This window comes from Bos javanicus, chromosome X (genome assembly GCF_032452875.1).
Source record: "Bos javanicus breed banteng chromosome X, ARS-OSU_banteng_1.0, whole genome shotgun sequence".
NCBI lineage: Eukaryota > Metazoa > Chordata > Mammalia > Artiodactyla > Bovidae > Bos > Bos javanicus.
Window position 1 is genome coordinate 2,736,287 of NC_083897.1, and position 23,502 is coordinate 2,759,788.

The window sequence follows — 23,502 nt, forward strand, 5'->3', positions numbered from 1 at the left end:
CTCATTAACTATTTTATGCAACCAACTTACTAATGTATTGCAAGATTCCAGACCTATTTATACTTAGTTTTAAAAAAGTATTTGGTAGTAAAATATTCATAACACAAATTTTTTCCATTTTAAGTGTACAATTCAGTGACATTAAGAATATTCACATTGCTGTGCACCCATCACTAATATCCATCTCCAGAACTTTTTCATCATCCCAATCTGAAATGCTGTGTGAATTAAGTAGTAGCTCCCCACTCTTCCCTCCCCTCCAGCCTCTGGCAACCACCACTGTTCTTTCTGTTTCTATGAATCTGACTCTTCTAGATAACTGAGACAAGAGGAATAATACACTATTTGTCCATTCGTTACTGGCTTATTTCATTTAGCATAAAGTCTTCAGTGTTCATCATTGTTTTAGCATTGTCAGAATTTCCTTCCTTTTTAAGACTGAATAATATTCCACTACATTTTGATCATCCATCCGTCAAGGGATGTTTAGGCTGCGTCCACGTTTCAGCTGTTGTGAAAAATGCTGGTATGAACATGGATGTACAAATGCCTGTTAAAGTCACTGCTTTCAATTCTTTTAGATACATATCTAGAAGTAGAATGCATGGATCATATGACAACCCTGTTTAACTTTTTGAGGAACTGCCACACTTTTCACAGTAGCCAATTTTCCACAGTAGCGTCATCATTTTATATTCCTACCAGCAGTGACCCAGCATTCCAACTTCTCTAGATCCTCGTCAAAACTTGTTCTTTTCCCTTCTTTTTAAAATAATAGTCATTCTGATGAGTGGGAAGTGGTGCATCATTGTGGTTCAGATTTGCATATTCCTAATGATTATGCCATATTTTCCTAAGCTATATTATCCAAGAACTACCTTACGAGATTTTAAAAAATTGTTTACAAAACAAATAATCCCCACACATGTTATTAAATTTACTTGTTTGAAGTCAAGTATATCCCTTACTGTGGAAAGTAAATTGCATAAATATGGAAGTTCCTGGGCTGGACACTTGTCATAGGTTAATCTTCCCAGGAAGTGAACTCTGAGGAAGTGCAGAGTGCAGGGTGTTAAGGAAGGAGCGCCCTTGGGATGAACACCTGTGGGAGACAGGGAAACAAAGTTGAATTGCGATTCCCAAAAGTTTTGAGTTTAAAGTTGTCCTGAGATCAAAAAATTTGAGAGCCACAGGCCTAGAACGTATTAGGGGAAGTGAAACCAGCTCAGTGTCACTTCAAATCAAATTCTTACCTGACTACTACAACTGGAAGGCCCAGGACTTTTCTGGTGGTTCAGTGGTTAAGATTCCATGTTCCCAATACAGGGGCTCTGGGTTCGATCCTGGGTCAGGGAACTAGATCCTTCATGCTGCAACTAAAATGAAATTTGTAAAAAAACTGCATGTCACAATGACGGTCAAAGATCCCAAGTGAGCAACTAAAACTTGATGCACCTAAAAATATAAAAAATTCTAATACCCACTCTCCCATTTCCTCCCTCTCTCTCCTCTATTCCTTTTCCTGCTTTTTCCTAAGACTGTCTCACGTCTCTAGGTGTGTTTCACTCTGCACCAGGTCTCCGGCATATATTTGGGGGTTTTATTGTTTTTGGCTGCACTGGGTCTTCATTGCAACATGCAGGTTTAGTTGCCTAAGGGCACATAGGATCTTGGTTCCCCGACCAGGGATGGAAACCATGTTCCCTGCATTGGAAGGAAGATTCTTAACCACTGGACCACCAGGGAAGTCCCCTCCAGCATATGTTTATCTCACCTTCTCCACATCTTTTCTGTGGATTTCAAGACATTAAACTGCTCCTATTTTCCACACTGGCAGAAGCATTCACTTTGGTGAAGACAGTTATAATACATTATATATAGTTTGTATTTTTAGAACTTGTGAATCCCAGAGAGGCCTTTTGTTACTGTACATGCTAACAGGGATGTATAGCATCTCATTCACATTGTAAGTTGATACTGGACTTTTGGAACAAAGTTCAAAAAATACGGAGAGCATCTATTTACTGTTTACTGTGAAGAATAAAAGTATATACAAAATTGCCATCAAAAGATTATGGGATGATTTGAGAGAATGGTATTGAAACATGTACATTACCATATGTAAAATAGATGACCAGTACAAGTTCCATGCATGAAGCAGGGCACCCAAAGCCGGTGCTCGGGGACAACCCAGAGGGATAGGGTGGGGAGGGAGGTGGTAAGGGGGTTCTGATTCATGTTGATGTGTGGCAAAACCCATCACAGTATTGTAATTATCATCCAATTAAAAGAAATTAATTAATTTTAAAAAGAGATTAAAGTCTTAGATTTGTGTGAAGCCCATTCAAAATACAGATGTTCAACACCTCAGTTTATTTCAATCCAAGCACAGAAAGCACCAGAGAACAGAAAAACACCCAAAACTCCACCAAGTTCCAGTGTTCCTCTAGCGATATAATGTCTTTTGAAAGAATGTCATGCTACCCAGGACACAGAAAAAGCGAAGATATGAAGTAAGTGGGGTGAGGAATCGTCATGGCAATCAAATACCATTTATTTGAGGTAAGAAGAAGTTTTCCTTTTTGGTCTGGGGAGATTTTGCTTTTGGAAACATAAAGTGTTACTTTCTCCAGGCATCACACATGTGCACTGCACACACACAAAGTACGTAGCTGCTAAATTTAGCTGTGGTTCTGTCACAACAATGACAAAGTTTCCTTCTGACCACAATGTGTTTGCCTACAAATGGTTCCTCTTTCCAGGCTCTGCTTAGTCCATACACAAATTCCTAGTATGGTGACCCCCACACTCTCACAGCAGGACAACTTCTTGAGAGCAGACAGCCAGGATCCGGCCATCCTCTCTAGGAAGAGACACAAGGAATTAAACTGTTTCCTAGCTGATGGGTTCTGCAGCGTTAGACCCATTTCACAGAAACTGATAATCGCAGCTGATTCACTTTCACCGTGGCCAGCCTAGAATGACACGCAAATGAAGCCCCGTGTTGGGGGGGACAGCCATCACCTTGTGGAATGGGATTCAGTCAAGGTGCCGCTGTCTTCTCCCGCACCTACTGCGCCACAGAGCCGCAGCACACAGACTCCTCCCGGAAGGGCTTCACCACCGAGCTGCCTTGGGGATGGAGGGCTGAGCGCAAACAGGAAATCAAATGGCGTAAAGGAGAAATGAAAGAAAAGGGACTGAAAACAAATGGGATATTGTCAGCAGAAAGGAGAACAACAGAAGCGGAACCGCAAGATACAAGGGAACACTAAAGATGAAAGAGTACTAGAACTTCCAATAATAGTTCCCAGTTAGGAGCGCTTACCCTGTGTTAGGCACTGGATAAGCATTTCATGTGAGTTTGTTCATCTCATTCAATACCGACAACAAACCCTGTGGTATGTATATTTTACAAAAAATAAAACATGCTCTTGCAATGAAGAGCCCCCCAGCCACACACACACATTTAAAAGAAATCGAAAGAGGAGGTGATAAAAAGAAACAGGAAAAATGGGACAAACAGAAAGCACAAAACCAGATGGTAGAAATAAGTTGAAACATACTAGAACTAAACTCTACAGTTAAAAGACAATGATTGCCTATAGGATAGAAAACAAAGAGATTTGCACTCTATGCTGTTTCCAAGAGCACATCTAAAACATAGCAGAGACAGGCGAGTAAGGATGTGTGGAAAGGTACAAGGTACACACTACTAACCAAAAGAAAGCTTATGAAGTGAGACTAATATTAGTCAAAACAGAACCTGAGGCCAATAACATTCACAGATTAGTGAAACCTACTTCTTAGTGATTATTAACTCGGTTCTCTATGTGCTCAATCCATCAGTCATATCCAGTTGTTTGTGACCCTTTGGACTGTAGCTCACCAGGCTCCTCTGTCCATGGGATTCTCCAGACAAGAATACTGGAGTGAGTTGCCATGCCCTCCTCCAGGGGATCTTCCCAACCCTGGGGTCGAACCCGTATCTGCTGTATTGGCAGGCAGATTCTTTATCACTAAGCTATTGGGGAAGCCCTCGATGGTTCACTATGAAGCTATAACAGTTCTAGATTTGCATGTCTCTGATGAAATAGCTTCAAAAATACATCTTTGTAAAGCAAAAATGAACAGAATTATAAGGAGAGCTTGATAGATCCACCACCAGAGTATCATAGTGGGAGATTTTACCATGTCTCAGTGACTGGCAGGTTCAATAAGAAAAGGAAAAACTCAGCAAGTGCATGGATTTGACCAACACAACCCACAGACTTGATATAATGTAAACACACAGAACACTGGGCTCCATAATTGGAGAATTGTTCCTCAAATACTCATGGAACACTTACAAATATCAGCTATGCATTGTGTCATAAAGCAAACTTAACAAATCTGCAAGGCTTGGTACCACCCTGGGAAGTGAGGATGCAAAGGAGTTAAGTGCTGGCCTTGGCTTCTGTGACTTAGAAGTGGGGAGGCTGGTCCAGAGAGCCCAAGGCCATGGCCCAGCACCAGGAATGTGACCCACAACGTGGTCTAGCTGCAGTCGTGCTTCTTTAAGTAGCAGAGAGTTAGAAAGAGCAATCCAGGTAAGGAGCTGTGGTCGATATGGTGTCATTTCGTTGGGGAACTAAATCAAGACAGGTGTTGCTGCTCCCCCGCCCTCCCCCAAGCCTGGTGTTTTCCAAGTGAATAGTGAGACTTCCATTCCTTGCTTGCTGAAGCAAATGTCCAACAGCCTGATAAGCAAAGTGACCTCTAAGTTCAGCTCAGTTCAGTCGCTCTGACTCTTTGCGACCGCATGGACTGCAGCATGCCAGGCTTCCCTGTCCAGCACCAACTCCTGGAGTTTGCCCAAGTTCATGTCCATTGAATCGGTGATGCCATCCAACCATTTAATCCTCTCTCATCCCCTTCTCCTCCTACCTTCAATCATTCCCAGCATCAGGGTCTTTTCAAAAGAGTCAGTTCTTTGCATCAGGTGGCCAAAGATTTGGACTTTCAGATGCAACATCAGTCCTTACAATGAATATTCAGGACTGATTTCCTTTGGGATGGACTGGTTGGATCTCCCTGCAGACCAAGGGACACTCAAGAGTCTTCTCCAACACCACAGTTCAAAGGCATCAATTCTTTGGCACTCAGCTTTCTTTATAGTCCAGTTCTCACACCCATACATGACTACTGGAAAAACCGAAGCTTTGACTAGAAGGACCTTTGTTGGCAAAGCAATGTCTCTGCTTTTTAATATGCTGTCTAGGTTGGTCATAACTTTTCTTCCAAGGAGCTTTTCTTCTTTTAATTTCATGGCTGCAGTCACCATCTGCAGTCATTTTGGAGCCCAAGAAAAGAAAGTCTGTCACTGTTTCCATTGTTTCCTCATCTTTTTCCCATGAAGTGATGGGACCACATGCCATGATCTTCGTTTTCTGAATGCTGACTTTTAAGCCAACTTTTTCACTCTCCTCTTTCAGTTTCATCAAGAGGCTGTTTAGTTCTTCATTTTCTGATAAAAGGGTGGTGTCATCTGCATATCTGAGGTTATTGATATTTCTCCTGGCAATCTTGATTCCAGCTTGTGTTTCATCCAGTCCAGCATTTCTCATGATGTACTCTGCATATAAGTTAAATAAGCAGGGTGACAATATACAGCCTTCAGGTGCTCCTTTCCCGATTTGGAGACAGTAGGTTGTTCCATGTCCAGTTCTAACTGTTGCTTCTTGACCTGCATACAGATTTCTCAGGAGGCAAGTCAGGTGGTCTGGTATTCCCATCTCTTGAAGAATTTTCCAGTTTGTTGTGATCCACACAGTCAAGACTTTGGCATAGTCAGTAAAACATAAGTAGATGATTTTCTGGCACTCTGTCACTTTGTTGATGATCCAAGGGATGTTTGCAATTCGATCTCTTGTTCCTCTCCCTTGTCTAAATCCAGCTTGATCATCTGGAAGTTCACGGTTCATGTACTGTGAAAGCCTGGCTTGGAGAATTTTGACCATTACTTTGCTAGCCTGTGAGATGAATGCAATTGTGTGGTAGTTTGCACATTCTTTGGCATTGCCTTTCTTTGGGACTGAAATGAAAGCGGACCTTTTCCAGTCCTGTGGCCACTGCTGAGTTTCCCCAATTTGCTGGCATATTGAGTGCAGCCTTTTCACAGCATCATCTTTTACGATTTGAAGTAGCTCAACTGGAATTTCATCACCTCCACTAGCTTTGTTCATTGTGATGCTTCCCAAGGCCCACTTGACTTCGCATTCCAGGATGTGGCTCTAGGTGAGTGATCACACCATCTCCATCATCTGGGTCATGAAGATCTTTTTTGTATCGTTTCTATGTATTCTTGCCACCTCTTAATATCGTTTGCTTCTGTTAGGTCCATACCATTTCTTTGCTTTATTGTGCCCATCTTTGCATGAAATGTTCCCTTGCTATGTCTAATTTTCTTGAAGAGATCTCTGGTCTTTCCCATTCTATTGTTTTCCTCTCTTTCTTTGCACTGATCCCTGAGGAAGGCTTTCTTATCTCTCCTTGCTATTCTTTGGAACTCTGCATTCAAAAGGGTATATCCTTCCTTTTCTCCTTTGCCTTTTCCTTCTGTTCTTTGGAAGTGCACGCTAGCACCCTGGTGCCCAGAGCAGTTCACAGCTATGCAAAGAGCCCCCTCCTCAGAGAAACACCTTGGATAGAGGGGATGGAGAAGAGGCAGGAGGGACTGTAGATTTGGTGTTCAGATGTAACTCATAACACATTCTAGACAAACAATGGAGGCTTTTCAGGGCCAGAAGCTGCAGGAAACTAACATGCAAATGATGTATTTGCATCTTTAAAGTGAAGAGTCCTGAGTCCTGAGGCACCAGCACAAATGGGGCTGTTGAAGACCTGATGGTGTGTACAGACTGGCCCTGCCTGGGTCAGGGAAGGGGCAGGACCTGAATAGGGCTTTCCTCCAGGGTGGAGCGGAGAAGGCAATGGCACCCCACTCCAGTACTCTTGCCTGGAAAATTCCATGGACGGAGGAGCCTGTTGGGCTGCAGTCCATGGGGTCGCTATGAGTCGGACACGACAGAGTGACCTCACTTTCACTTTTTACTTTCATGCATTGGAGGAGGAAATGGCAACCCACTCCAGTGTTCTTGCCTGGAGAATCCCAGGGACGGGGAAGCCTGGTGGGCTGCCGTCTATGGGGTCGCACAGACGGACACGACTGAAGCGACTTAGCAGCAGCAGCAGCAGCCAGGGTGGAGAGTGTAGAGAGAAGGTGGCAGGGGTCCTGGCTGAGACCTGGGCTAGTGGCTCTAATGACAGCACCCCAATCTGAGGCCAAAAGACAAGCCCTGGACTAACAATGAGGCACAGGTGCTGCTGCTGCTAAGTCGCTTCAGTCGTGTCCGACTCTGTATGACCCCATCAATGGCAGCCCACCAGGCTCCCCGTCCCTGGCATTCTCCAGGCAAGAACACTGGAGTGGGTTGCCATTTCCTTCTCCAATGCATGAAAGTGAAAAGTGAAAGCGAAGTCGCTCAGTCGTGTCTGACTCCAAGCGACCCCTTGGACTGCAGCCTACCAGGCTCCTCCACCCATGGGATTGATTTTTCAGACAAGAGTACTGGAGTGGGTTGCCACTGCCTTCTCTGAACAATGAGGCACAGAATCCCTGAGAAAAGAGAGAAAATCTGAGAGAAAAATAGCCGAGAAAAGAAGAGAAGCTAAAGGCAAAGGAGAAAAGGAAAGAAGATTTACCCATTTGAATGCAGAGTTCCAAAGAATAGCAAGGGGTCTGATCCCTGGGTCAGGAAGATCCCCTGGGGAAGAAAATGGCAACCCTCTCCAGTATTCTTGCCTGGAAAATCCCATAGACAGAGGAGCCTGGCTGGCTGGCTACAGTCCATGAGGTCACAGAGTTGAACACAACTAAGCACCTAGCACACAATGACAAAATAATCGCCTCCCAGTGGTGTCCATGACCTTATCCCAGACAACTGTGCATATGTTTGTTACCTTATATGGCAAAAGTGACTTTGCAGGTGTGATTATATCAATGAGTTTCAAAAACTAGTTTTTATTGACATATAGTTGATTCAATGGCACCCCACTCCAGTACTCTTGCCTAGAGAATCCCATGGACAGAGGAGCCTGGTGGGCCACAGTTCATGGGGTCACTAAGAGTCGGACACGACTGAGCGACTTCACTTTCACTTTTCACTTTCATGCACTGGAGAAGGAAATGGCAACCCACTCCAGTGTTCTTGCCTGGAGAATCCCAGGGATGGGGGGGCTGGTGGGCTGCCGTCTATGGGGTCGCACAGAGTCGGACACGACTGGAGTGACTTAGCAGCAGCAGTTGATTTAAAATGTTGTTTTAGTTTCTACTGTACAGCAAAGTGAGTCAGTTATACATATACATAGATCCACTCTTTTTAAGATTCTATTCCCATATAGGTCACTACAGAGTATTGAGTAGAGTTTCCTGGGCTATACAGTAGCTTTTTATTAATAGAAATCAAGGATTTTGAGATAGGAAGATGATCATGGATTATCTAGGAGGTCCTATATATTTTTTCCTTTTTACACTAAAAAAATTTGTACACAGATTTTAAAAGATTACCCTCCATTTACAGTTATTACAAAACATTGGCTATATTCCTTGTGGTGTAGAATACGTCCTCGCTCCCTACCTAACACCCAGTAGTTGGTACCTCCCATTCCCCTACCCCAACCACCAGCTTCTCTAGAGCTGGTGGGTCCAATCAAATCACCAGGATTTTATAAATGAAAAAGGAAGGCAGGAGGGTCAGAGTCAGAGAAAGAGATGTGACAAGGGAAGCAGAGGTCTGAGTGGTGCAGGAAGCAGTCAAGGAATGTAGCAGTCTCTAGAAGCTGGGAAAGGCAGGGAAATAGATTCACCCTCACACCCTCCAGAAGTGAACACAGGTCTGCCTACAGCTTGACTGGAGTCCGATGAGACTTCTGACCTACAGGATTCTAATATGAATATCATAAAACTGGGTGGTTTAAAGCCACTAAATTTGTGATAATTTGTTACAGCAGCCACAGGAAAACTAAAGGGTTCTTCCTCCATCCTCATCATCCTTAATCCTCACAATCACCCACTTTCAACGTATTCAGTGCGTACTTTTCCAGCTCACCTTCCATCTCCCAATATATATCTGTAAAAAAGAAGTGTATAGAAAGTTGGCTGTGAGTTTTGAAAAATCCAAGTACATAGCATGGTACTCTGTTGTGCTCAGATGCTCAGTCCTGCCTGACTCTTTGCGACCTCATGAATTGTAGCCCGCCAGGCTTCTCTGTCCATGGGATTCTCCAGGCAAGAATACTGGCGTGGGTTGCCATGACCTCCTCCAGAGGATCTTCTCACCTAGGAATCGAACCTGGGTCTCCTGCATTCCAGAGGGATTCTTACCAACTGAGCCACCAGGGAAGCCCAATATGGCAGTCTCTCATATTTAACATTTAGCTTTGTTCTTTCTTTCTATGTTCAACTTCACATCATGTATCACCAGCTTTCAAATGTACCTTCCGTCCCGTTCACAAAGCACGCTCCCACCAAGTGCCCTCTTTGGTCTTCCAAGTGCACCCTGTGAAGTCAGGCCTGGGATTTCTAACCCTGGAGTCAGGTTTTAGGAAACAAGGGCTCAGAGGCCAACGACTGCAAGCTGAGACTCCAGAAGTCCAGGTCAAGGCTCCTTCCGGAGGCCGCCCTGCCCTGCCCTGCCCGGGTGCTCGGCTGGACACGTCCGAGGTTCCTCCGGGCTGCACACCATTCGCACCGAGCCGGGCGGCGCAGAGGCCTGGCCGCGACGAGGTCGGGGCCGCTCTGCCTGGCCGGCGATCGAACTCCCGGGGCGCGACGGAGGCTCGGCTGCCGCGGGGCCAGGTGTCGCGCCTCGGAAGCCGCTGCTGGAGCCGCGGGCGCCCCGCCCCTCGGCCGGCGCTGGCCGCGGGGTTACCTGCGGCCGGTGGGCGGGGCGGCCCTTCCCGTCTGCGCGGCCCCCCTGCCTCCAGGGCGGCGGAGCCGGGAAGTGGGAGAGGGAGCGAAAGAGGCGGAGACTGCGGCGGCTGCAGCCCGGCCGGGCTCCGAGCGAGCGGGGGGCTGCATGGAGCGGCCGGCGCGGCTCTGCGGGCTGTGGGTGCTGCTGCTCTACGCCGGCCGCGGCGGCGTGGCTGCGCCCGCGGGTGAGTTCGGTCCCCCAGCCGGGGCAGCGGGAATCGCGGCCGAGAGGCCCGCCGGGGCGCCTGGGGCCGAGGGCCGCGGCGGAGTCGGGGTCGAGGGCCCTCTTCGGGACAGCCCGCGGCCGCGGCGGCGGGCGCCTCCCGCGCCCGGCTGGAGCTTGGGGGACCCGGGGCGACCGGGCTTTCCCGGATCCCGGGCGGCGGGGGCGGCGGGGCGGGAGGACGACGACTTGTCGCCGCACTTCCCTTGGTCGTCGGGCAGCGCCGAGGAGCCTGGCGCTAAGGCCTGGGGCCCGAAAGGAGTTCGCGGGGTCGGGCCGGGAGTGTCGCCCGTGGCCCGGAGCGGGGATGAGGGGCTGCGAGCCCGCGGGGACGGCGACCAAGGTCCGGGAGTGCGGGTGACGCGCCGAGGCTCCTTGCGCGGCGGGTCCAGCGAGGTGGCGGCAGTCGAAGGGAACCTCTGAAGCGCCTAGTCCCTGTAGCAAAGGACGGGTCTCCTCTGGCGTACAAGAAATCCACGGGAAATCCGGGGCACCATCCGCGTGGAAGCCTTTTTCTTTAGTAACCTTTGTATTTTGGAATAATTGTCGATTTACAGAAAAGTTGCACAGATGGGAATTCTCATATGCTCCTCACCTGGTGCGGCCATTTAAATGAACCAACCAGTTACTGTGAAAACTTGGGGGGAGGGGCACTAATGAATTCCTGAGGGACAGCTTTTGGCCTGAGCGACCTTCTGGACGTTTTTTTGGTGAAGATAGTAGCTCCAAAGTTGATAGGTTTTATTGTCACGTTGACACAAACACCCACAATTTGTTTATTGCTTTTTCAGCCAGTGCCTTGGGCTTTGAAACCCCAGCTGAAATGTTGATTAGGAAACTTGGATGCCCTCTATTGATTCAGTCAACAAAACCTATGCCCACTCTGCGTGCCTTGTGCCAGGCAGTGTTCTAGGGGCAGAGAATACAGTGGTGAGCAAAACAGAGCAAGTCCTTGCCCTTTGGAGCTGGTATGCTATTGGTAGAGTCAGCTTAAGCGGGGGCGGGGGGGGGCGGGAAATTATAAGGTCTGTTAGAGGGCAGTAAGTACTATGGAGAAAAACAAGGCAATCTAGGGGTTTGCCATTGTAAATAGGGTGGACTACGTAGACTGCCACTGAAAAGGCAGCATTTGAGGAGAGACTTGAGGGAAGTTTGTAGTTTGCCAGTCATTCATTCAAGTGCCTGCCTTCTTTAGTACTGAGCCAGGTGTTGTGCATTGGCTTAGAGCCTTAGAGTATATTGTGTAATCTTGTGTTCCTAGTTCACTTGGGGGGATCTGATTTCCATATCATGGGGCAGCTACAGTGCAGAGAAGGGAGGGGGTCACCTTTCCCTTCGGTTGTTGTCACTGAGTTACTCAGTCACGTCCAACTCTTTTCCGACCCCATGGACTGTAGCCCTCCAGGCCCCTCTGACCATGGGAATTTCCCAGGCAAGAATATTGGAGTGGGTTGCCATATCCTTCTCCAGGGGATCTTCCCGACCCAGGGATCAAACCCGCATCTCCTGCATTGCGTTGTATTGCAGGTGGGTTCTTTACTGCTGAGCCAGCAGGGAAGCCACCCATCTCTGTAGTCTCCTGATTGTCACTGTGCCACTCCAGTCCCCTCCCTCCTCCAGACTCCTCTCCCACACACCTCACACCTGGAACAACAAACAGCTGACTCTAGCTGATACTGGCAATCCCCAACTAATCAGTTTTGTCACAGAGGTTCATTGGCGACTTGGTTACTTAGAAATACAGAAACTTTTTCCCATTGGAAATATTGATACAATTGCATTAAGATATGGAGGGGGGAAAAAGGCAAAACAAAACAGGGGACTTGGCTGTTATAATGGTCTGACCTTACCCAGCTGTGGGACTTCAGGACTGGTCATTTCCCTCCCTCGTGCAACAGTGTTCTCTGTGAAAGGAGGTTGAACTCCATAAGTTTTAAGGGCTCCTCCAGCTCTAATCGTTTGAGTGTGTATAAAAATGATGAGGTTACCAGCCTAGTTTTAGTCTGTGTAGATTGGTAAGCCCACATTGTGGCATTCTTAATAACAACTAGCATTTCTATAGTGTTTACTCTATGCCGGGCAGCGCTCTAAGTTTTCCACGGGACCTATTTCAGCTTTCCACAGAACCTCTCCTGTTGGTGCTGTTACCATTCTTGTTTTGTATAGGAAGAAACAGGCACGGCAAGGCCCAGAGGCTTGCCCAGAGTCTCGTAGGTGGTAGACTGCAGGAGGGAGCTAGGCTGCTGACCCCAGCAGTGGCTTCCAGAGACCATGCCCCTAACCACTGCACTCATTGCCTCTCTCTGCAGAAATGAGGAGACTCCTTGGCTGGGAGGGGAGCTGGGCCTCTCCCAGAGCAGCAGGGCAGGACTGGTGGGCATTCACGCAAGTATGTACAGGCCACTGGTAAAAAGCGAATGATCATGTATTGGAGACTTGCTTTATGATTGCCAGACTGTGTAGTCCAAACAATACGTACCACAGGCATTCAGAACAGGGGAAACTGAGGGCTGGGAATTCTGAGGAAGAACTGAAATTTGAGCTAGACTTTTAGGGTGGGTGACATTTGAGTTGGTGGAGGAGAAGTTACTCCCAGTTTGGGAGGCGAGCAGGAGCACAGGCCCAGAAGTAACGGTGGTGGTGCCCCTGTGGGCTCAACGAGGAGTCCAGCTTGGCAGGAGGGTGTATTGGCCAAACCAGTCAAGGCAGAAGGGCTTCATTTGCCCTTGAGGCTGAGTTGGGGTGCAGAGGGAGTGAAATGACACTGGAAGAGAAGTCAACAGGGAGACTTGACTGAGTGTGGGGCTGGAGGGAGACGGGACTCACCAGAGTGCAAAGCTCCGCAGGAATCTAAGATTAGAGGTGGCCCCTGGAAAGATAGGTTATGCACGCCTTCTGTCCAGGCTCGGGCCTAACTGCTGTATGTCTGCCTGCCTCATGGGACCCAGCAGAGCACTTGTGTATGATCAGGATAATAAGAGAGGTGTTGCAAGGAAAGCACTGAAAGAGGTTGATGGTTAAGATGTAAAGGAAGGAGATGGATGACTCACGGATGACCTGTGATTTCCTTGACTTTTCCCGACATATGCATGCTTCTGCCAGCTCCTGTGACTGAAGGAGACAGCACAAGCTTTGAGTTAAGCCTTATTATTAGAGACAGCATTGATTGTATTCAATCGAAATTAGAATGGGATCTTGCGCTAGAAGTTGAAGATGTAGCGGTCAGTGGGTTTCAGGACATTGATGGAAACTCACCCAGAACCTTGCTCCTCTGCCTTAGGTTGAATTCAGAGGATCCCATCCCAGGCCTCTTGTGTTAACAGCACTACCTTGAGTGCACTCCCACAAAATTTCTAGAAGAAAAGCACTTGCTGAAGAGCAAAGAACCTGTGAGTCAGTTAAACCCAGACTGATCAGGCTACATCCATCTTTATATTCTCTGTGGTGCCACATGGTGTATTCCCTCCAGACATCACAAATAAACCCAGAAGCCCCTGGTTGTTGTCCCTTCCATTCAGAATGCTGGCCCTAAGCTCCTTCTAGGTAGAAATCCTGGAATCACCCTGAACAGTCTCTGGCCTAGAGAAACCTGAGTCCAGTGGGAGAAATGGACATGCCCACAAACCTCTTTATTATTTGCTACAGGAGAGGACATCTGTCAAGTGCTTTGGGTACTCAAGGGCTTTCCAGGTGTCGCTAGTGGTAAAGAACCTGCCTGCCAAAGCAAGAGACCCAGGAGAAGAGGGTTCAATCCCTGGGTCAGAAAGATCCCCTGAAGGAGTGCATGGCAACCCACTCGAGTACCTTGCCTGAGAATCCACATGGACAGAGAAGCCTGGCAGGCTTCAATTGAGTAGGTTGCAGAGTCAGACACGACTGAAGAGAGTTAGCACACAGCACACACACAGACGTGACCTATAAGAGCGAGGCCATAAGGACCTGAACAGAACACTGGAGGTGAGGATGGGGGAAGAGTAGATCTGAGAGGTGGTTTCCCAACTAAGTGTTGTTGTTCAGTCGCTCAGTTGTGTCTGACTCTTTGCCACCCAAGGGACTGCAGCAAGCCAGGCTTCCCTGTCAATCATCAGCTCCTGGAGCTTGCTCACACTCATGTCCATTGAGTCGGTGATGCCATCCAACCACCTCATCCTCTGATGTCCCCTTCTCCTCCTGCCTTCAACCTTGCCCAGCATCAGGGTCTTTTCCAATGAGTCAGTTCTTTGCATTAGTTGGCCAAAATACTGGAGTTTGAGGTTTAGCATCAGTCCTTGCAGTGACTATTCATGATTGACTTCCTTTGTGCTTGACTGCATCTAAGTGACCGCATGGCTAATCGGTGGAGTGGGCAAACTACATAGGCTAGATCCGGGAAGGGAGGTGTCTAGGATTTAAGTTTTAGCATTCCTCTCTCACTGATTTTTGTTGGGCATGGGGACAGTAGCTGGTAGACTTTGACCTTAGAATATTCCTATATTTTAACTTAAAATAGATTTATGTCCATCATACAGATTTGAGCCTTTGAAATAATTTTATTTAAAAATTAGTTTCTGGCAATGCCACGAGAGCCTCGGTTGGCCTCAGATAGCCAGTCCCCCACCGTCCCCACCATGGGGCCACTGCCCAGGTCCTTTGGGGCATCGTGTGGCACGTCCCTCCACGTGTTGGGACTGGGTCCAGTACAGAGAACTCTTCATCCTGGAACACGGGCACAACCAGAAAAGCAGCAGCCCCCTCACCGAACACTGCACCACTCAATTGTGGGGAACCTGGGGGAACCTGGTGCTAAACCATTTCTAGATGACCTGCTTCTGGGTTGGGGATTTGCCTGTAGCAGAGCAGCTCTCTCGCTTCGATCTATTGAAAGTCAGCCCTCGACACAAAGGTTTGGAAAAAGAAATAAGGTTATCAAAATTTCTGTTTAGTAACAGGATATTTTTTTTAAAGATAAAAAAATTAGTTTCAAAGGTCAGGCAATAGTTTTAGAAGTGCTAAAGTATTTTTTCATGCAGAACATAGAGTACATTAAATGACTAAGTTAAACAGAAGAAAATAACAATAACCAAAAGTCATATTTAACATTGTAGCTTTTATTTGACCCAGGATTTAGAAAATCAAACGCAAACAAAAAGACAGGAAGGGTTCTTTGAGAGTAAGGAATGCTGTTGCTATCTTCACAGGACCATTACCCAGTTTTGTATGCTGTCAGGTTCTTTTCCAGACTCTGTTCTCTTTACCTTGATGTATAATTGTATTATTTATAATTTACCATTCCCTCTTTACTATGTATGATAGAATACAAGCAAAGGGTTTTTGTAAACTGCATGTCCTCTGGAAGTACAATCAGAAGGTTAACTCATTCCCAGTACCACACTTGTTTACACAATTCCTTCCCCTTTCTTTTTTCTACTTTTGCTAAACACACACACACACACACACACACACACACACACACAACTACTCCCCTCCCCCCGAAAACAAAACAAACAAACAAAATCCCTGGGAACGTCCCTGTGGCTAAGACTCTGCACTGGCAATGCAGAGGTCCTGGGTTCAATCTCTGGACAGGGATACAGATCCCACATGCTGCACCTAAGACCCCCAGGAAGCCAAATAATAAATAAATACTTAAAAGAAAAAAGCAAACAGCAATGAAGAACATAAAAGCACCTTGGTTTTGATCAGCACAATACAGTAGTTAAATGTTACTTATTTTCTATTTAGTTTTGAGTAAATATTAAACATTGTTTTTCTAATAATGCAGGATATAAAAACATAAAATAAGTTGACAGTTAACTTGCCAGAGATTGAAACACATCAAATGTTAGATATGAATAACTAATTCTAAAGTAAATGAATAAAAGTTTTGAATAACTTGCGGGGAGCTGCCCGTGAGAACGGGGTCCTCTGTCCAAAGGACACAAGCTCTGGGAGCTGCCTCAGTCCTTGAGGGTTTGCTTGCAAACAAAGCTCTCTGTCCTGCCACCCCAGAGATTAGGCGCTTATTTACTGCAGACACCTGGAGTTCTGTGCAAACTTCTCACGCACAGAGAAAGGTTATCTGGTGTAAGAAATAATAACAGGGTGCCATTCCCATGCTCTCAAGGTTTCTTGTGACTGTTTGTAAGATGTATACGTCAACCAAGAAAAAATGTCAACTGTCTTGTCTTTCTCACGCTTTTCTGTATAAATATAAGATGCTGAATGAAGTTGGTGTCAGACTGCGTCCCTTCGTGGAGACGTGTCTGAACCTCTCGAACCCATCTTTGTTGTAGTCTCTTGCTTTAGTTTCTTTCTTAGCCCCACCGTGCACGTTCTCGGGACCTGATCGACTTTGCCGGCTGGCACCGGCAATAACTAGAATCAAGTACTTAGAATGTATGAGTTACAGCAAAAGTCAAATCATAATACAGTAAATTTTACTCCTTTTCCATTTTGTTTTTAGTAAATATTATTTTAAATATTTTTGTAATAATGCAGAATATAAAAACATAAAATAAGTTGATAGTTAACTTGCCAGAGAGATTGAAACACATCAAAAGCTAGATATGAAATGTAAAGTACATTAATAAAACAGTTTTAAACAACTACAACCTTCAACTACTTAGAATGTATGATTTAGAGTAAAAGTCAAAGATTATTGATGCTATGTTATAAGCTTCCATGTTTTGGGAAAGAGAAATGTAAAGGGAGATAATATTCAACCCTGGTGGTACTTCATTCCAAGAGATATTGAATCAAATTAACACCCACAACCACAGCTTATTGTTTTTGTCTCCCCACAAGCTAAAAAGTGGGGGAATGTAGAAAGCGACTGCTATTATGTATGGGCTTTTTTAAAGGGTGATGAAGATATTCTAAAACTGTGGTGATGGTTTTACAAGTTTTTAAATATACCATATAAACTAATGTATTGTACTCTATTTTAAAGGGTGAGTTTTATGGCACATCAATTCAGTCAATAACTTTTTTTTTTCTACACGCCAAGGACACATGGAAAAAAAAAAAAAACGCAAAGAAAAAAGGAGTTGAATACTACCACGGCCCAGGGAAAGTAAGGAGGGTGGTAGGGGGAGGACAGAAGAAAGGAAGGAGAGGGACATGCATTGCTGACTAGTTCTCCCCTCCTCCATTCAGTATACATGTGCACACACTTGCACACGTACACACGTGCAAACACAAGCACACACACACATGCACACACACACACTGTGATAACCAGTGACAAGCAACTGGCTGCTTTTTGTTACAGATAAAACCATAACTGCTTTGTTTCCTGAAAAGGTCTCCTGCTCTTGTAAATGTTGCCCTTGCTTGCTAAATAGTTGGTCTTTGTTAATGAGGTTTTTCCTTCTTATGCTCTTGCTTTTTGATTTTTAAAAGCAAATCTTCATAACTAGTATGCAGCCTGTGTCACATCTTCTCTTTTGTAATTTAAGTCATGCTGTATGGTATCTGGAAAGTCATACTCACTTTATTCTGAAAAATATCTGCTTCTGAATCTTTCTCAGTGTAAGTATTGTAGTTACCTTGTCAAGCCAAGTAAGTATTTCACAAGTATTACAGGGTTGAACTCTTACAGTCCAGGCCTTTTAGGTGTTCTCTTGGCTTTCTTTTCTTTTTTTTTTAAGCCTTCTTATTGACTCATAAGGGCTTCCCAGGTGGCACTAGTAATAAAGAACTCAGCTGCCAGTGCAAGAGTCTAAGAGACTCGATGGATGGGAAGATCCCCAGGAGGAGGGCATGACAACCCACTGCCATATTCTTCTAGAGAATCCCACGGACAGAGGCGCCTGGCAGGCTACAGTCCACAGTGTTGCAAAAACTAGGACACAACTAAACCAACTCAGCATGGCACACACTGACTCACAGACACTAGCAGCTTAATTTCAACAAAAAGATGGTCATCTCTACACTTTTATATAGAAGTAGAGGGATTCTGAAAACTAAGTTTCTTTCTTTGTAGCTGAATTTTATTAACTGGCAATAAGTCACTATTTCAAAGTCTTAGTCATTTGCCCAACATTTTATTGCCTGTATATTATATTCTGGGAAATAGAATCAAAGTCAGGAATTACCAGTTACATAGTCTGAATACAAATGTTAAATAGTCTGAATTGATAGGAAGACTGTCCTCTTGGACCAGAAAAGTAGTCTCCTTAAGACAGAGATGGAGTGATAGCTACTTCCCCCCTTTTTCTAACTATATCTTGGTTTTTCTCTTTATTGAAGACCCTGAGTGCAAGCCTGAGTCTCATCTTGTGGCTTATCAGCATCATGGGCTGCACCTGTAGCTCCATTCGTATCCTTCCTTGCTGTGGACTGTTCTCTGCAAGGTGTCTGGCTACTGCTCTCTCTCATTGAAACGCGAAAAACACCAAATGATGGTCTCGAAGTATAGTCTAAAGGAAATAGATGTAAAGTGGTGTTTTCGTCTCTCCGTGTAATAGGAGAAAATATGCTTTTGCTGTAGTCAATCATACTTTCCTCTGAAGTTGCAGATAATATTTCAGTAGGTAGGTCTTCTTCTGGAGAAATAATGGAAAGGCTCCAAGGGAAATCAATCTCAGTCCTCTGTGTGAAAATGTATTTGCTTTGTGGATGGCCAAGCCTGGCATCAGGAAGGCTGGAGTCATCTTGAAATCCATACACAGTCTGAGGGCCGAGTGTAGACGCTGAAGGAACAGTGCTAGATGACTTCTGACTGCCACTGCTTATTTTGATAGTCTTAGTGCTGTTAGAGGAAATCTCTTGAGGGCTCTCTGGCACCTCAAAGACGTCCTGCCTGTACAACGGAACCTGAAGTTCGGAACTGTGTGGCTGTTTCTTTTTCCCTCGAGCTTTCATCTGTTTGGTTTTCGTTTGCGTTATCATTTTGAGAGCCGCATACCTCTCAGGTCCAGGTGGAGGGTCCCCGATCAAAATAAATGACTCGCTCTTTTGAGACCCAGGGATGAAGTCGTCATCACTATCAGAAGAAGAACGGCGAGACTGTGGCTGTTTCCTCTTGAGCCTAGCCAAAAGTTGCTTGTTTTCTTCTCTTAATTTATTCCTTTCTGCTGTAAGCTCACAAATAAACTTCAGATTTTGTTGTTGGATATCATAAAATTCTTGCTGTAGTGTATTTCTGTATGTTTCATTTACTGTACAGTGATCGCATACTTTCGCGTTTAACTGACCTCGCAGGTCATGGATAGTGTCATTCAGGGCTCTCTTTTGCTCCGTCAACTCTTTAATTCTGGATATGGAGCCTGTCCTCCTCCTGTCTGACAATCGCTCTTTTCTCAAACTGTTTACTTTCCCCTGAAGTCGGCGTAGCTCTCTGTCATGGAGCTCTTTTAGTGTTCTCCAGGTTTTTTTAAAATCTTCAGAAGACACATCACAGAGGCTAACCTTCTGAATTGTATCTTCTTCAGAAGAGCTCCGCCCACTTTCCCTGTCTTCTTCACCCACATCCCGCGCCTCCATCTTGATTCTCTGACTGGGATTGTCAAATAGTGGAGACAGGCACCTCCAGAAAATGGCAGAAGGGCCGTCAACTAGAACTGGGCTGCGGACCGATCGAGAGTTTCACCGCTTTTACAGACCTGTGAAGTGGTCTCAGGGCACCCGGTGGGGGAGAAGATGGATCAAAGATGGCTCAGGGGTGGACAGCAGGACGTAGGTGGGGGGCTGGAAGGAGACACCAGCCTCCTTTGCCGAGAAGAGCGAAGGCACAAGGCAGGGAAGACGGCGGCTTCAAGCGACCCTGTGCCAACAGAAGACTAGAGAGAGTGGAAACGCAGTGACTTCTGGGAAAGCCCCGCTGAGCTGAAGTGCGTCACAGAAGAGGGGGGAAGGGGGTTGGAACTTACCCTTGCTTTATTTTTGAAACAAATTAATTTGACCCGATTTTTGCATCTTTATTCTGGACAGTCAATATTTTATAATCATTGAAAACCACAAATACCCATGGTCATTAGTAAGTTGGACATAAAGTCAAAAGCCATGCACTCTTTCCTCCCTGTCACCCCTCCGTTTAGGCAACATTGCTTAGTGGTCCATTCCTAGATTTAGAGGCTCTCGGGAGACTGGCCATTCTGTAACTGATTACTGTTGCGATCCATGCTAGAGCTTTGCTGGTGGTGTTACTGTTGCGATCCATGCTAGAGCTTTGCTAAGCTCTAGCATGGATCGCAACAGTAATCAGTTACAGAATTGCCATGCTAGAGCTTTGCTGGTGGCTCAGTAGGTAATGCGGAGAAGGCAATGGCACCCCGCTCCAGTACTTTTGCCTAGAAAATCCCATGGACGGAGGAGCAGTCCATGGGGTCACTAGAGTGGGACACGACTGAGCGACTTCACTTTCATTTTTCACTTTCATGCACTGGAGAAGGAAATGGCAACCCACTCCAGTGTTCTTGCCTGGAGAACCCCAGGGATGGGAAGCCTGGTGGGCTGCCGCCTATGGGTCGCACAGAGTCGGACACGACTGAAGCAACTTAGCAGCAGCAGCAGTAGGTAACGAGTCTGCCGGCAATGCGGGAGAGCCAGGTTCAGACTCTGGATCGGGAAGATCCCCTGGAGAAGGAAATGGCAACCCACTCCGGTATTCCTGCCTGGAGAATTCCATGGACAGAAGAGCCCAATGAGGCTACTGTCCATGTGGTCACAAAGAGTTGGACACGACTGAGTAACACTTTCACTAGGTTTTTAAATTTTAGACGTGAAACTGCTGACACCATTAGCTATATCTGAATAGGTTACAAAACGGAATGGAAGGTTAAGTGGGGGTAGTATTTTTCTTTTAAAAAAGTTTCAGTGAGTGTGTTGGAAGTTAAAATAAAGAACAACTCAAAAGAGAAGTATATGTGATAGGTTTAGGGGCTTTTATATCTAAAATAGTTGTTGCATGAATCTGTGTGGTATGTATGTATATTGCTAGAACTTCAGGGTTAATAATCCAAAGAGAAAGAGGAAAATAAGTTATCACTTTTCCTCTCAAGTTTTCAAACTTTGTGGTTCTCTGAGTCCTTTGAGTAGCAGGCAAAGGTGCTTGACCCTGCCTTTGGAACAATGCACATACATGCACCATTTTGCATAAAATTTTAGGAAAAACCCCAGGTCTACTTCGCTTCCTGTCTTCAGGGATGATAAGCCATCAAAAAGAACATTTATAAAGTAAATAAAAATAATTGTTAAAGTTGAAAATACTTACAGATTTAGCAGTATATTTGGAATTAATTCAATAGAGTGTAGTGTGGGTATTGGGCAGTGAGATGAGATAGGAGGGCAGGATTCAGATGAGACAGAACGGGTTATGAGTTGATGGTTATTGAAACTAAAGTTATTGGGTCTTTGGAATTCACTGTGCTATTAATATTTGCTATTATGGTCTCTGCTATTTCAAGCTGTAACACTTTATTCCATTTTCAGATACGTTCTTAACTTACTGGAACAAGGTATCTCCCCAGAAGCTCATAAACATTCTCATACTTCTAGAGTAAATTGTCTTATTTTCATGAAATTTCCTCTTATTTTTGGGAGCTTAATGTTTATAGTAAATGAAATATTACTCCTTTTTTGTTTTCATCAGCATGTTTGTACATAATGTAGGGAATGTTAAACTATTTTCATAGTTTATAGGTTGACATATAGCTTCTTCACACATAGAAGAAAAACATGTAAATGAAATACTTGTGGTATTATAGAAAACTCTAGCTGATAATAGCCCATCTTTGCAGACCATCAGGAATCTTTGTGTGACCTGGAAAACTGGAAGTGGCACCAGCTGTCCTAATCATTCATTTAGAGCAGATGCTGGCTTAATGGAGCCCCTTAAATGTTGGAGTTTAGAATGTGTATCCTTAGATAGAGCCAAGTAATTCTACCCACTTCAGAAATGTGTGTTTGTGTGTACATGTATATATATTCCAAGGTACTTGATTTTTTCCTAAGTGGAGGGGGGAAGTTGTCCTATATTGTTTGCTGAGCTATTTTGTTGAAAGGTAAGAGAGAAATTAGAGTGATGTGTAATTTCTAAATACATTTTAAAATAAATAGTACACATAACATATATGATAGTGTATGTGCATGTCCAGCAAAACATTTGGAGAAAATATTTGCAAACAAAGCAGGATTAAAAAAAAAAAACACTCTAAAAATGAAATATTCGCTAATGAAAATAGATGATATTGTTGGGGATTTACTTTAAAATTATGGAGGAGGTAGTAAGTGTGGAGGGAGTGGGGAGGACCTGTTTGGGGTAGAAGTTAAACAGGAGTGGCCATGAGTTGATAATTGTTGAAGCTCGTGGGTGCTAGGTATGTGGGGTTTAGTTTGCTGTCCTCTCTACTTTTGTATGTTTGGGATTTTCTATACTAGAAAGTGGTTTAATGCCATTATAAAAAAATATAGCAATTGCCACAATTTTTAGGGCTTAAGAACCTTTTTAGGTGTGAATGACTTTTTAGACACCTTTGCTATGACACACACTATAAAGCTCGAAGGATGATTTGCATTGATACGTTTTTAAAAAATATGTCATTATAATTGTATATGAAGACCTGAGACTTTTTGGTGCTGAAGTAACTGTAGCAAATGAATGTAGAGTGATATAATATGGCTGGTGGTTGTATATTTATTTGTGTATACCAAAACATATTCTTGTAATATGATTTTAAATAGGTCATTCTTTGTAACACATGAATTTTTAAATATTATTTGTTAAAATGCAAAGTATGGTAATATAGTACTAACATGCTACTGTTTTTCTTTCTAGAGTATGTTTGTTTCACTTTAGATACATGGGGAAAAGAAACATAGCAAGGTAATTCCCATAGCAGTGCAATTCCCTCTTTTTTCTTCTCTTCCAACAGAGGGCAGTCTTAATCATGCCATGCAAAACCTAGATGCTTCCTTTTGAGCTAGCCTTAAGATACCCATGATTTATTTAATGCTTCTCAACTTAAAGTTGAAATTAACCTGATGTGAAGTGTAACATTTTTTTAAGTTTCCCAAAGGGTAATGGTTAGACTGATGTGCACCGTTTCCGGTCTAATCCTAGAACAGATGCTTGTCTCTTCTGAAGGATGTGAGAAAAGACTAGATCCAGGGGAAGGCAGGAAATTGTCAAGTGAGGACAACTGTCAGTTGTGTCCTTTTGTCTACAACCTATCAATATTCACCTCAGTTAGTAATGTAAACAGAAATCCCAAACAGTAATTGCAGCATGCATTATATATTATTTCTTTCTTCTTTTTGCTGTGTAAGTCTTAGTGAAATAAATACT

At 44.7% G+C, this 23,502-nt stretch overlaps 1 protein-coding gene across 1 annotated transcript in view; it reads left to right on the forward strand.

The window, feature by feature from the left end:
* The first annotated feature begins 3,032 nt into the window (after positions 1–3,032).
* LOC133242244 (uncharacterized) overlaps positions 3,033–23,502 on the forward strand; it is a 69,956-nt gene continuing 49,486 nt past the window's right edge. Inside the window, exons 1-3 of the mRNA XM_061408352.1 lie at positions 3,033–3,174; positions 9,525–10,197; positions 22,993–23,040. Coding sequence (XP_061264336.1) covers positions 3,033–3,174; positions 9,525–10,197; positions 22,993–23,040 — 863 coding nt within the window. The remainder of the gene's footprint in view (positions 3,175–9,524; positions 10,198–22,992; positions 23,041–23,502) is intronic.